The 15613-nt window shown below is 44.2% G+C and overlaps 1 protein-coding gene across 15 annotated transcripts in view; it reads left to right on the top strand.

Moving 5' to 3' along the window:
- DLG2 (discs large MAGUK scaffold protein 2) overlaps nucleotides 1–9452 on the top strand; it is a 1573258-nt gene extending 1563806 nt beyond the window's left edge. For all 15 annotated transcript variants that reach the window (XM_046015622.1, XM_046015636.1, XM_046015625.1 and 12 more), the window contains 2 exons: nucleotides 2739–2830; nucleotides 4726–9452. In XM_046015622.1, the coding sequence (XP_045871578.1) occupies nucleotides 2739–2830; nucleotides 4726–4832 (199 nt within the window). In that variant the 3' untranslated portion in view covers nucleotides 4833–9452. The remainder of the gene's footprint in view (nucleotides 1–2738; nucleotides 2831–4725) is intronic.
- The last annotated feature ends 6161 nt before the right edge of the window (nucleotides 9453–15613 follow it).

The following is a 15613-nucleotide window of genomic DNA, read 5'->3' as shown; positions in this document are numbered from 1 at the left end:
AAATGTTTCATTCATTCATTTACTCATTCAACAAAGAAGTCTTGAGCCAGGCTCCATGACACACACTGATGAACAGATCCTGGTCTCCGCCCTCAGTGAACTCACAGATTAGGCAAAGAGACAAGGAATATAATAGATGAGGTGCTAGAGGATAAAAATGGAAATTCAGTGATGGTTACAGTAAGTGCAAAGGGAATTCAGAGAACACAGGCTAACATGAGCCAGGAATGTCAAAGAAGATCCAGAGCCACATGGTTTCCTGACATCTGGAGCAAAATCCTGTCTTTCTATGAAAAATATTCCTGGGTTTAGCCCAGTGTCTTCCAGACCCAAGGGTGACATCCACTCACAGCTTCTAGGACTAGTGCGGTTTGGGAGGAGAGTTGCAGATACCATCCCTGAGGACAAGATGAGTTTATCTCGACATCAAGAGTTCAGAAAATTCCTATTTTTTTTTCTGTTGCAGCCATCAGATCCTGTCAAGAATCATGTTAATGTCTCACTTCAGTTTTTTAAATTTTTTTCCCCAAATAAGCCCCTTGGGAAAGTCTCGGTATAATGCCAAGTCTGTTTGACTAAAAGTGGGCTTTAAAAGAACCCCAAAACTTTGAATCTGACTTCAGATTTTCTCTTTTACCTTCTCAAGTCCCTTTATTACTTCACGCCACAGTAACATGATCTAAAGTCTCCTGTCCCAGACCCCAGTCTTGGCTCCCTCAGGGGCATGCAAGGGCAGCAATGCTTTCAGTATTCTCCGTGCTCCTGTGATGCATCCCAGTGGGCCAACCAAAGTACCTCTTCCCTTGGCTAGACTTTTATCAGCCCAGAGCAGCCACGCTGCTGTTCAGAAGATGATCAGAGGCAAGCATTGTCAGTCTTTGACTAATAAAATAACTTTGATTTTAAAAAAAAAAGGGAAGATAATATAATTTTATTTAAGAAGTACAGTTAGGGTGTACTTCTTAAGGTACACCTACTTGGTGTAGGGTGTACTTTAAGAAGTGGGTGGCTTGAGGTTAAACCCTGGGTGGCTCAGTGGGTTAAAGCCTCTGCCTTCAGCTCAGGTCATGATCCCAGCGTCCTGGGATAGAGCCCCCATAGGATTCTCTGCTCAGCAGGGAGCCTGCTTCCCTTCCTCTCTCTGTCTGCCTCTCTGCCTACTTGTGACCTCTCTCTGTCAAATAAATAAATAAAATCTTAAAAAAAAAAGTACAGTTTGTATGGTAGGCAAAAATTTTTTACCACATAGAGGACATGGGAAGATAAAGCTGCCACTGGTTAGGAATCAGTAGATTGAGTTATTTTCCATCTCCCTCCCACTCAATTTGTCCTTGAGGTTGGATTTAAATATTCTTTACAGTGATTAAGCAGCACTTACATACAGCAAGAGTTGACAGACTAAGAGAAAGAAAGGGACAGAGAGAGAGAGTCCCAGGCATAATTCCTTTATCGCCCATTCTCCTATCAGAACAAAACAAAGTCAACATTGGAGACTCTTACCAATATCCTCTATCCTTGTTTGCTACGGAGGTTAATTGCTTATAATCTGTTTGGAAGTGTTTTGGTCCCAGCACGTGTGATTGTTACATTCTCTCTATGTCCATTTATTCACGCCTCCCTCCGCCAGTCCTCCTAATGCCGTTTGATTATAAAAGCAGATGAAGTTGAGGGCACTTGGGTGGCTCAGCTGGTTAAATGTCCAACTCGTGGTTTCTGCTCAGGGAAGGTCTCAGGGTCAGGTGATGGTTTTGTGCTCAGCGGGGAGTCTGCTGCCCCTCCCCCTGCTCTAGCGCGCTCTCTCTCTCTCTCTCTCCCTCTCTCTCAAATAAGTAAGTCTTAAAAACAAAACAAAACAAACAAACAAAACCAATGGTATTCAGAGCTCTTGTTGCAGTAGATATGCCTCGCCCTTTGCAGAAGTTGAGCAGGGAGAGCCGCTGAAGACCCCTTCCACCTGAAAGATACAATGTCTAAGGGGCCTGTCACATTTTCTCTGATTCTCGGGAAGCACTTTCTGTTTCTCCACTCCACACGCTTCCTGCTGCGCCCAGAAGATAAACAGTAACCCATGGGGAAAACGGGGAGCGGAGCACTCAAAGGTTCCCAGGAGGGCAGGCCCTGCCAACAGTCAAGTCTAGTTCTCTCAGATATGATGAAATACAGACTGCGATGATGTCCCCTCCCTTCTCTCCATCTCCTCTCCCCACCTCGGACTGCCCCTAGAAGATTTCGTTTGCGATTTTGTCCCATGTTTAAGAGAGGTCGAGCCAGTCTAGGACAAAGTCCAAGGAAGGGTAACCAGAAAGGTTAGCATTTGGAAATCACATCCATTGAAAGAGATGAAGAAAGTAGGACAGTTTATTCTGAAAGAGTGGTAGCCTCAAGGGATATATGAGCACTTGATTTAAAGACCCCAGTGCGTGTCTTGGAGGGAAGCGGTTTAGTCCTCCTCTGTATGACTGCAGAGGACAGCACAGAGGCCAGTGACTGGAAGTCATAAAGAGACACATTCAGCCTCTGTGAAATCAAGAGGCTGCCTTCTGAGAGGGGGAGCCCTCTGGAAGGCGGTCCTTGTTGCTGAAATTATTCCAGCAAAGAAGAATCCCAAGTAAGGACTAGGAAGCCGCTAGTAAGATTACGCTGTGCTTCCTGCAGGATTCATTTTTGCCACACGTTTTAATTTTTCAGGATTTGGCACATTCCCTGTGTGCTCTAATACCAAACCCTTATTTTCCCAGGGAGATGAATAAGCGTCTAACAGAGGAACAAGCCAAGAAAACCTATGACCGTGCAATTAAGCTAGAACAAGAATTTGGAGAATATTTTACAGGTAAGTTCATATACCTTTATACTGTGAGAAAGGATTGACTGTCTGCCCTTTGGTATTAGAGAGCGCTCCAGGCCCAGTATACTTGGGCCCTAAAAACGTCCCACTGAGAAACCCTAATTTCCCTCTGCTTTACCTGTCTGATCCAGAACTCTGGGTTCCATCTACTCGGGATTCACAGGCAGCCAACTCTGGGTTCCCACTGGCCCTGTGCTAAAGCATGAGCCACAGATGGCACTGAGATGTCTCCTGCTCGCAAGCTCTCAGACGGGGCACCTGGTGGCTCAGTAGGTTAAGCATCTGACTCTTGATTTCGGCTCAGGTCAAATCTCTGGGTCCCGGGGTCGGGCTCTGTGTGGGGCATGGAGCCCGCTTGGAAATCCCTTTGCCCCTCCCCCTTCTCTCCCTCCCTTAGAAGAAGGAGGAGGAGGAGAAAGAAGATTTTAGGCATTAAACTGTCTCTCTGATATCATCAGGAAACTTGAAAAAGATACCTTTAGAGCTCAATTAGGGAACTTCCAAAGCGCTACCTCTACTGAGATGCAGTCTCAGGACTCCCTTCTCAGCCTCAATGGCAGGCAGGTCTGCGTCCCGTTAGCAGCAGTTGAACAACATGTTGAACATCTGTTTTCATTGATTCCGTGTCAAGTCCCAGGGCAAAACTTTGCTTTTCTTTTCGAATATTTCCTTGGAAACATGAAGTTTGGGGAATAGAGGAAGATTTTCTGGCACCAGGTACCCTTGATTCTCTATTCTTAATGACGTTCATGAAACACAGATCAAATCCAAAGAGTGATCAAACTGGGTGGAAATTGCCTTACAACGAATGGTTTAAAAACAAGAAATTTCCTTCTGAATTTCCTTATGAGGAGTTAGATGCTTTACCGTTTGTCTTACTCAGAATATGAAAATGCCAGGGGCTTAGCAATCTGCAAATATTTTGAACCAGGTAATCTTGAGTAAAATTCCAATCAATAACAAAGGTATGAGTCATGTTCTATCCTGAAAGAACATCCAGGTATAAACATCAAATCACAGTCATGCACGTTTTGACTAGTGGCTCATACTCAGAGATAAATCAGGGTTTTCTTGACGATCGAAACTATGCTTCAGTAGCAATTCATTGTTATTCCCTAATGTCCTATAGATAATACTGGCATGTGTTGGAGAGCTCTCTGTAAGCTAACTTTAGTTCAGAGGAGGTTATGAAATACACTTAAATCTGCTTCAGATGACTTGGCATTCTAGGTAATTTATGGGTTAGCTGTTTGTTTATATTTCCTCTTATTTATGTTTCTTGTAAGTAGCTGTCATAAGGCATTCTCACTGTGAGCAGCCCCGGTATGGCAAAATATCAACCTACCAGATTACTTGGAGAATGAGTGGGGTTTCCTATTAAGGGTTTGGGGGTTGGAGGGGCTAACTCAAGTTGCCTCCACAACCTTATTATTTCCCTGTGTCGAAACGTCTAAATTTCTGCACCTGACAAGGTAAATAGAGTATATAGAATAAAAGGCCAGCTTTCTTTGATAAGCAAGGAGATCTAGGTCTGAAAATTGATCCATGCCTAGCCCAGAGTAGGCACCCATGAAGTTTAAATACATAAATGATTCACTGTCCAGAACCACAGACAGACATGTAGAAGGTAGAAAGACTGTGGTGCATTTGTTACCTGATCCAGGACATGCATTGAAAGCATTTTTTTTTTTTCTTTTACTCACTGACGTGACCTTGCTTAAGTAAATTTCCCGCTTTTCCTTCCTTACTAATGAAAAGTCATACAAAGCTTCCGTATGAGTTCGTCTGTCACTGGTTTGGGCTTCTGCTGTGTGATTGATGGGTGTTCTTCCCCAGGCAGGGAACGATTCCTAACCGTGGCATGTTGGCTCTTGTTCTAGCTATCGTCCAAGGAGACACCTTAGAAGATATATATAATCAATGCAAGCTTGTTATTGAAGAGCAGTCTGGGCCTTTCATCTGGATTCCCTCAAAGGAAAAGTTATAAATTAGCTACTGCACCTCCGACAATGACAGAAGAGCATTTAGAAGAAAAAATATATATATAATATACTACTTGGAGGCTTTTATGTTTTTGTTGCATTTATGTTTTTGCAGTCAATGTGAATTCTTATGAATGTACAACACAAACTGTGTGAAGCCATGAAGGAAACGGAGGGGCCACAGGGTGGGACAGAAAAGACTTTGCAGTATGCAGGAAGGCTTTGGTTTGCTCAAAGTGCCAGGTGTAGGGATGAACCTCTGACGGGCTTTCTGCCCAAGAGATGGGCAGCCTCCTCACCCCAGCAGATGTCCAGAGCGGATTTAGCTGCTGAGCTCTCTGTGTCTTTTGCTTTAAAGAAAAGTTGCCAGCACTTGAACTTCACCAACCTTCCCATTACCCACATCTGTAATTGGTACACTTCGAATTTTATAACTATGCACACTCTTTGATTTCTTAATGAGCAAAAGAAAGAAACAAGGAAAGAGGAAAGGAGTCTCTTTGGAGACGGCATAATATCAGGGAAGGATAAGTGTGTAGTTTCTTTGACTGGCATCTACAAAGACGAGCATTTCATAAAATTCACAAGTGTAAGGAGGACTGACCTCACTGAGAGGAGGGGATTCACTGAGGGTAGCTTTATGATTGTTTATTGTCTATTTTGCCATTTATAAACTGAAAGAAGGCACTAAAGATGAGAATAATTTATACAATAAAAATATATTAAATGTATAGAAATGAATTTCTATAGGTTAAAAAAGTTTTGTGAAATATTTTGTAAAGACTAATTGAGAGACTAAATGTATGCACTATCAGCAGATGATCAAATTCAAGAACTGAAAGTTGCACTCTCCCTTTTGTTGCCAATGATCCATTAAGAGCATCTGAGTTCCTTCCAAAGTCTGACAAAGACTTCTCCCTCACTTACCTCCCATGATCTCCCTTCCATATTAGTAACACACTTTCATGGAGCACATATCCCTTAATGAGTTGCCCTTGTGGGTATTTTTGGAAGACTTTTGGTTAACGCATTTTTAAGCTGATGGCTTTCAGAGACAAACTCATTCAAATGATCTAAAGGGAAGTTTTTGCTTTTATCTTGTTAAACAACCTGGGCCTGCCATGCAAATAGTTGAATAACTTTGTTCCTAGTTACTTACATGCAATTCTCAAAGGATCATTTAGTATTTTGGCCAACCATGAGTAATTAGGACTTTCTTTTTGTCTGTTTCACAAGTAACCGAGGGTTTTGTGACAGCCAGAGATGGTATCGAGCCATGGAGAGATCTGTCCCAAGAAGCGCTGTTTCTTTGAGGAAGAGAGAAGTATCTGGTTGGGGGGGGGCGCGGTGAGGGGTGCAGACTTTTGTTTCTGTGTACAGGGCAAAGAGAACCACAAGGAAAAATAATTAACAACTTTGAGCTCAACCAATTGAACTGCCTTTCTTGGGGGCTGCACCTGGACCAAGTTTATTTTTTAGCAATTATAATAATGATGATTTAAAAAACCTCCCGAAGCCTATATCCCACTGTAGAGCTGATGATGACATCAGCGTTGCTTGTGCCCACGGTGTTTAGAGAGAGACTTTTTGGGGATCTCAATAACCACTCAACTCTGGGTTCTATGCCTGCCCAGACTAAGCCCCATCGCCTTATTTCTGGGGTACATCCAGACCTGGCAGGGATTCTGCCACACTGTGCAGCAAACCAGCATGCAGGCTGGGGTGGGAGAGCGAGAGAGCCATCAGCAGTGATGGGGCTTCTTCCCAGTAAGAACATCGGAGCTCAGAATGAGGGTCTCTTTCCAAAACCAAGTGTTGTTCATCTTCCGCTAAGCTAACTACCACCGTCTGCCTCGCTGCAGTCACCAAAACCAACACAGAAATGCAAAATTATTCATCTACCTATAGTCTTGAGGCTGCCTTTGCCAACGGAAGGGCTAGCAATGCGTTTTCCCTCTGATGAAAGTTAAATCTGGGGGGACTTCCTCAGAATGCTCAAAACGTTAAAGGTATGTCCGTGGCTGCAATCCGCCAGTTTCAGGTCAAGGCCTACTTTCATCAATATGGCCGCCAGAAGTTTTCTGCCACCAGAATGCCATTCCTGATCCCAGCTCTATTTTTAGGCCACCATACTAACTTCTTTGGTTTCTCAACTGAGCATGCAACCATTTATTTAAAGGACTGTCATTAATGAGTAGATGTTTCCGCGGGTCGTGTGATGTGCTTTCCATTTAATATTAAGTATTGCTGTGGCTGAGTACAATCAAACTGAACCACCAACCCTTGGTTTTGTAGTAATATAATTATTTATTTTCCTAGTGTAGATGCTTCCAGATTAGAATTGGCATTTGCACTGATTTTTTTATGTAGATTTATATAAATATATATATACATATATATTTGCTTGAAGAATCACCAAGCAAATTGGTGAGAGGGTCTTTTCCTATAGAATTTACACCTCCATTTGTTGTGTTGTCTTGCGCTTCCCAATATTGAGGTCTCTAGGGCTCCAACGAACTGGTGTATTTTGCAGCAAATCTGACGATTGTACGGATATGAGGAAAGTTACCCAGATTACATCTGGTGCAAATGCACTTGGAGCCTGGGGCCAGACCGGTGCTAACACTGCAAACTTTGTCCGGAGCTCTCTCCAATCTGAAGGCTTGCTGGGGGCGCAATGTCACCTTCCCATGCTGGGCCCTTTCGGAAAAGTGCCAGATCGTGTCACTGGTGCTATTTTTCATGCTCTGGTACAATGTGTAGCACCACGGGGGTCTCAGCTTTACCAAAATCAAAATCGCACTTGTCGGCTAATTGCAGGGGCATTTGTTTTTTGCTCTCCTCCCACGGGATCTGTTGGCCATTTCTTTGCCGGCCTCTCCCTGCCCTCGCCCCCTCAGCCCCAAGTTCTTGGCCTGGCTCCGTCCGCTCAGTGAGCCCATCTTTACGAAGCCGCACCCAGGTGCCTGTGAGCTGTCTTAGATCCTACTGCCAGCCCTTCCAGACTCCGAGCCAGAGAAAAGCTCTCCACTCCTCTGGCTCTCACCTCTGGTTTTCCCTCCTTCTTTTCCTCTGCTCTCCCCCTTCCATTTCTGTCTCATTCCATCTCTCTCTTTGGCACCTCTCCTTTTCTCCTACTGGCCTGTCTACCCGAGTGTTGCATTCCTTCTGTGGTCTCTCATTACTCCCTCCCCTTCACTCTCCTGTCTCTCTACCCCCTTTAGTCTCTCTTCCCTTTCCCCCTCCTTTCCTGTCCTTTTTCTCTTCCTCACACCTCTGAACATCTCCTCGCCCATACCCCACTGTGAAATTTTCTGTCCTATAAGGGCTCATGGCAGATTCAGACAGCAAGTCCATACACTGGACCGATGACACAGTTCCTGTGGGTCACCGTTTCACTTACACAGCCCAGAAAGCAAAGCTGAGCATGAGGCCCTGGACTGGAGCCAGCTCCAGCACGCCTCACCGAGCCAGCCTGCACCGCTGCCCTCGCAGTGTCGATGCAAGTGCTCTGGGCCCTGCGGCACCTGGGTGCCTCTCTGCCTGAAGGCTGGTCCACAGTGAGCCCACTCCCAGCACCATCCTGTGGCTCTGAGGACACTTCCTCTCTACAAAGGCAGACTCTGGCCCCGAAATCATTCTGACAGCAAACCTCATTCTTCTCATTGAAGCCATGCCATCGCCTTGGTTTGGAGAGAGACATTTTTTCCCACTTAAAAGCTTCCCACCCCACCCCCCATTTTCATGTGAAGCCCCCTCTGCTTTTCAGCTGGTGATTGCTCTGGTGAGATTGAACGGACTCGCTGGTAAAATAACATCTCTTTTTTTCCCGTCTTAGTCCTGCCTAAATTCCTACAAAAGTATTTAAGGCAAGGACTCAGGCTAGTTCCTAAGCTTATCGTGGTCATTTGTCACTCCCAGGGGGAAACGGGGACATTTCTCTGAAAGCATACGGAGTGACATGCCGACAACTGATTTGCCAGAGATCTCCCTACAGAATTCTGTGGATATGCATTTTACTTCTGTGTGTATGTATGGTCTATGTGGTATGTATATCCTGTATACACATACTGCATTGGGTATGAATGAATGTGGATGGAAACCCACACACACACTCCAGTCTGTAAATACCCTTCCTCACTGAAAACTGTGCTTTGGAAATCATTTCCTGTACAGCTGTGCAGTTTCTTGTAGCAGCTGAGGACAAGTTAAGACAGGTAGATGAGTTAGACAAAGATCACCTAAAAGATGGAATACGGAATCTCCCTAGCAACTCGTGAGGACAGACAACCAAATGGCAAGGTTGACTCCCGATGGGATGGCAAACTTTTCTTCTCTACTTTCGGAATTTGTGTTTCCTAAGTGTGTCTTAAATTCTGAGTGCACCAGGCTGTACCCGTTAGATCCTTTCGATATGACAGTTTCGTGCTTCTCTCTGACAGGATGTTTCTCCATCGAGCTGTAGTGCAGGAGGGGAGGGAGGGGGAAATTCTCCTTGCCTGGGCTGGAGTTCACAGAGACACTGCACAGCTTACACTCCTGTTAAGTGTAAATATTCGACACTCCCATTCCATTTGTGTAAAAAATAAAGCACACACAATTATAAAATCAAGATGTATATTTCATACTCAGTGTGTCTGTGCATATTTATTGCGTTTCTGGTTGTCAGCGGTGGCCCCGTTGTAAGAATGCCTGATAGAATGTTTATAAACGTGTCATGGTTTTATTATGAGATATAAATATTAAAACATTTTCTACTCTATAGCAAATTATTTTCTCCCAAAGCATAATTTGTCTTGCTTCATAAAGAATAGAATCATCCATTTCTATTTTTATCAAATTTGTCTGATTCGGAGCTAAAGTGTAGTTAGAGGAGGTCTGCTCTGAGAAGCCCAGACAGCACTGAGAGGAGCCCAAAGTAGTGCTTTTTCATATTTTTACCTTTGGTTACTATCTTGCCTGCTTTTCATCAGGATTTGGCCAAGAGTGAACAATATATTAAAAGATAGAGTTTTTATAAGAGACTCTTAATCTCACAAAACAAACTGAGGGTGGCTGGGGGGAAGGGGGGTAGGGAGAGGGTGGTGGGGTTATGGACATTGGGGAGGATATGTGCTATGGTGAGTGTTGTGAAGTGTGTAAATCTGGCAATTCACAGACCTGTACCCCTGGGGCTAATAATACATTATATGTTAATTTTAAAAAAAATTTAAAATTTAAATAAATTAGATTAAATTTTAAAATAAAATCTAGGTTTTTTTAGGGATGTCTGGGTGGCTCAGTTGGTTGAGCATCTGCCTCTGGCTCAGGTCGTGATCCAGGGTTCTGGGATCGAGCCCTGTGTTGGGCTCCCTGCTCAGTGAGAAGCCTGCTTCTCCTTCTCCTGCTCCCCCTGCCTGTGCTCTCTCTCTCTCCATCAGGTAAATATATAAAATTAAAAAAAAAAAAAAAAAAGATAGGCTTTTTAAGACCCTCACATCTGTGTGGAAAAAAAATCTATTCCCCAGTTTCAAAATTGTGAGATTCCAGGAGATACTAAAAATACAGAAAATAAAATTTCCTTATCTAATACTTACAGTACAAAACAAGGGCACAAATTGGAGAGGAGATGTCATTATTCATGTACCCTGGGCCACAAAATATACCAGCCCCAGAGATCTGAACATGCCAGAAATGTCAGGTTTAGGAACCTGAATCTGTCAGATAATATTCTAAATTCTTCCCGTGAGGTTAAGCATATGCCTTGTCATACTGACATTTAGATGGCATAGGTCTGGCAGCTGAAGGACCAAAACAAATTCCTCCTTTGGAAGGAGTGAATTTCGCCGTTAAATCAATCGCTGCAGAGTACGTTTTGCTTCACCATTACCTGTCACATAACCAGGTCAGTCATTTGGGAAATGAGGCTTGGTCATAGAAGCCTGGCCATCACTGGAGGCTCATGGGAGCCTCCACCAGGTGTCCTGTCGCTGTCCCTGGGGCTTGGCAGCAGTGAGCGGAGACAGCATAAGAAAGCATTGACCGGGGGGGTACCTGGGTGGCTCAGTGGGTTAAGCGTTCAGGATCTCAGAGCCCTGGAATCGAGTCCCACATAGGGCTCCCTGCTCAGCGGCAGCTTCTCCTTTTCCCTTTGCTGCTCCCCTTGCTTGTGCTCTCTCACTCTCTCTCTGTCAAATAAATGAAGTCTTTAACATTTTTTTAAGACAGAAAAAGAATGAAAGGCATTGACTGAGGCTACAGGCCCAATGAAGGCCTCAACTTTCAACAATTACTCAATTTTTAACACTGACATGGTCTTACCAGTCTTCATATTAGTGGTAGCACTACACAAAAGCCAGATTTGCCCCAGTAATGGGTATGTTGGACTCAGGGTGGGGGAAGCTAGAGGAGGTTTTGACTTTTTGTTTCCATCTGTAACTATTCTAAAACATGAGGTCTAGAAGTCTTGAAACTAGAAGTGGACCACACGTCTCTGAAACTCAGAGGATCTTGCTATGGTCTATGATCTTTGCAGATATTCTGAGACTAAAATATCCAGTGACAGAATGCCAATGCCTTGGTGTAGGACAAAGCTAAGGAACCCCTGCGAGGGACTACCAGCTTTCCCGGCACAACCAGACCCAGAAGCTCTGAAGTGCTCAGGGCACAATGTCATCCATGGGTCTGAACTGCCAGCTCTCATTACCCCACTAGTTGCTCTCTGTGACCCACCTTTCCCTTAGGGACATCTCAGAAGGCACGACTGCCGTCATAAAACTGCTCCTCTCCTCCTTCTCATGGTCACAGCTTGAGAAACAGCGCCTGACCTGCATTCAGCCAGCTCCAGGGAACCTTCTCTCCTAAAGATGGCGTGCCGCTGATGAGAGCTGCAGAGTAGTAATTCCTTCTCTCGGCCATCTCCTAGCTTCTCCTCACAAGTCCTAGTTTCAGAGTCATGTGAACCAGTGCACAGAACCTCCTCAGCCCACTGAGAGAGCTAGCAAAATTTGAAACCAGCATCTCGGACCTACTAAAGATGACCAGTATGTAAGCCAAGGCTCTCAATTAGAGTAAAGCAACCAAAGAGCAAACAACTCTTCCCCAAAGTGAACATAGACCTTTTCAGGTTCCAAAGTCTGGCCCCCACATCTTCAGAAGGAGAAATCTAAATCTTGAATTTAATGTGTTGGTCTTGTATTTGAATATCTTAAGATTCTATGTAAACTTAGCAAGCCCTGATGACCCATGGCTATACAAGGTATGATGCTTGGTCTTTTTTCTATCCCCCCAAAAATTTCTTTTTGGCCTAAAATAATTCCCACAAATGGCATTAAAATTGTGAAGTATTCTTGCAGATGAGGAACAAAGACTTAAAGGATAACTGATTTGCAACGTGCTTCACAACTAATACTGACACATCAGTACAACAGCACTGGTCTCAACTACTCAAAACCAAAAAAGTCAGGGGGCGCCTGTGTGGCTCAGTGGGTTAAAGCCTCTGCCTTCGGCTCAGGTCATGATCCCAGCGTCCTGGGATCGAGCCCCGCATCGGCCTCTCTGCTCAGCAGGGAGCCTGCTTCCCTTCCTCTATCTCTCTGCCTGCCTCTCTGCCTACTTGTGATCTCTGTCTGTCAAATAAATTAAAAAAAAAAAAAAAAAAAAGCCAGGACTGAGACACGAGTTCTCTCCCACTCTCAGGTCTAAGGCCTGTCTTCTTGGTTCTGGTTCCCCATCCTATCTGGACAATTGTCTCAGGTAAATCTGCTCTTCCAGACTTCAAACAGAGGACCTGGGTGAACACTGCACAGCAGAAAGCTGACGTCCAAACAATGAGAGAAACAGAGAACAGGCTTCATTTTAGCAAAAAGCAATTGACTCTACTTTCATCTGCAAGAAGAAGGGAACAAAAGTATTTTATTTTCAAGGGTACATTAAAATTGTCAAATTTCTTATAGCTCTAGATAACAAATTACAATTAACTTTTTCTTTGAAATGAGATTAGGGTCCCTCAGAAAGAAGAGTTGATTTCAATTCAACAAAAATGTAACACCAGCAAATTAAAGAGTGGTATCCCAAATGAATTGTTTGGTTTTTTTTGTGGGTCCCACCTGTTTCGTTGATAGTCTTAGTCACCTTTCTGTAGAAATTCTGTGTGCCCCTATGTTTTTTCAGCCAGCAGTTCTGGTATGAATAACCTGCCTGTGCCTTCCCCACCTCCAAGAAATAAATCTCTCCCCAGGATGCTTCCAAACCAGTTTCTTTTTACCGTGTTACTTATCTTAATTAACTACAGTCACTAAATCTGCCTTCAAGTCCATAGTCCTTCTCCTTAACAACTGGTGGTTTGATTTTGACTATTTTAAATTCTTCAGAGTATAAAGTTAAAGGAATGTATGTCCTGTTTTAAACTTGGGTCAATAAACACATTAAAAATTGGAGTAAATACAGCCAACATTTCATGCAAAGAAAGGCTAACAGTTGCTTAATCTTAAATGCCCTACGAGGAAAACATTTGTAATGAAGCTAGCATTTTGTATTATTTACCTTATTGTCAGCCAACAATAAATTCCTGCTTGGAGCCAGGCTCTATTTAGATGCTGGAATAAAAACATAAATTACAGGGTACAGCCTGTCTTCTAAAGGCATATAAACCTAGTAGCTGAGAAGTTTAAAAAAAGGAAAAAAGCTAATTCAAAGAGACCAATGAGTGAATGCATAAAGAGTGACCTTGACATCTAGGAGTCAGACATACACCTGCTCAGGATTTGCCCCCTTTCTCACACCCTGGGAAGAACTTGGATGGCAATACTGACGAGTGTCTTCTCTGGCATTGCTGAGTCAAGTGCCTGGCTTTAAGGTTTAAACTGCCAAGGCAGCCACTTCACAAACAGCTGTCTCCAGTAAACACATTTTCAGCTCCGCCCCCCAACTTCCTTTGTTTGAAAGACTCCGACCTTTCCACGGAATGTTTTTCCCTTCCGGAGCTTTTATATCTGCTCCTGCCTTTTGAATGGACCAGTAAAGCGTGAGCCCGCAAAACTCTAGGCACTCCACCCTATCTCCCTCCCTCCCTCCTCACCGTCTCTCGGGGTGCCTCCCACCACCCTCTCGTGCTGCACCCTCCAGGACAGGTGAGTATTACACCTCGCTTTTTCGAAGTTTCCTGATGGTTTTTGTCGAAGGTACCTTGCAGTCCTAGTAAGAACCACAAGGGCTAGTCCACGCCGACATTGGTTTGGAAAGGGAAATGTCGCAGGAGGCTCTCGTGAGCTGGGTGAGGAGCTTCTTGGAAATACAGAATTATAGGTGCTATCCTAGACCTACTGAATCAGAATCTGCATTTTGACAAAATTCCCCAGTGATCCCACACAGGTTAAAGTGTAAGGCGCGCTAGTCTGCAAAACTGAATCAACTGTGAAGAAAGGAGCATTGTGGAAAAAATTCATTAAAATCAGGAAAGTGAGTTATTAACTATAGTGGTAAAAACAAAAAAGCAAATAGCGGAAAAGGAGACTAGAAATATCTCTCTGAATAAGCAAATAGCTTGGTGGCCCCAGCCGGTTAGTACTCCAGCATGGGGGGAGGGAGCGTCTGCAAAAGTCCTCTATACAGGGGCACCTGGGTGGCTCAGTGGGTTAAAGCCTCTGCCTTTGGCTCAGGTCATGATCTCAGGGGCCTGGGGTCGAGCCCCACATCGGGCTCTCTGCTCCTCGGGGAGCCTGCTTCCTCCTCTCTCTCTGCCTGCCTCTCTGCCTAGTTGTGATTTCTCTCTGTCAAATAAATAAAATATTTTAAAAAAAAAGTCCTCTATACAAAATACTTCATCCGTGTTTAAATCCAGGGCTGATTTTCTCCACTGAACCAGCCGTGGAGGCAATCCTCGGCATGCACCTCTAATAACCACAAAGTAACAATCTAACATCACAGGTAAGAACACTGACTTGAGACCAGCAGACCTGGGTTCAAATTCTGCCTCCATGCTTTACTAGCCATGTGACCATTGACAAAGGCCTTAACATATCCAAGGGCAAAGGTTACCTAATAGCAGCATCTGCTGTGAGGAGAAAACTATTAAAAAAAAAAACTATAAAAAACTATAAAAACTATTTTAAAAATTATACATGAATGCATAAACCGTGCTAGGTGATTTCCAACAAGTGTTAGCTGTCATTATTATGTTTTTTCACTGATCCTCACCCACTGTGAAAGAGACAAGCCACTCCCCTCCCCATTTTAGAGTTGAATAAATTAGAATTTAGGGAAAGGGGGAGTGTCCCCCAAGTTCACACGCTGGGCAGAGCTGGGTCTCAAGTTCAGGCTTCAGCTTCTCTTGTTCAGTGTCCATTATGGCTATTCCACACAGGCTCTGGGACTGTTAATTAAGGATCTGATTTGGAGCAGTGATTACCAGGAAGGGGCCAGAAGGCCAGCCGGATGGACAAGCAGATAACCATCTGCCTCCTAACTGGGTAAACTGTCCCCCTGCCCCATATCAGGAATGAGTCGCTTTGTCAAAAGGCAAAGATATTATCAGGAAAGAACCTCTCAGCGAAGATAAATGCAGGAATTAGCTTATCAAAGAACATGACCAGAACTGGGGGAAAAAAAAACAAGAAAAGGAAGGCATCTAAGAGTGCATAAACTAGGAGCACCTGGGTGGCTCAGTTAAGGCTGCCTTTGGGATCCCAGGGGTCTGGGATCAGTCCAGTGTTGGTCCCTTGCTCAGCAGGGAGCCTGCTTCTCCGTCTCCTTCTGCCCCCACTACCCCCCACCCCATGCTCTCTTGCACACGTGCTCTCTCTCTCAA

Source organism: Meles meles, chromosome 8, assembly GCF_922984935.1.
Source record: "Meles meles chromosome 8, mMelMel3.1 paternal haplotype, whole genome shotgun sequence".
Lineage (NCBI taxonomy): Eukaryota > Metazoa > Chordata > Mammalia > Carnivora > Mustelidae > Meles > Meles meles.
Note: the sequence above shows the minus strand (reverse complement) of the source record. Positions and strands in the feature narration are given on the sequence as shown.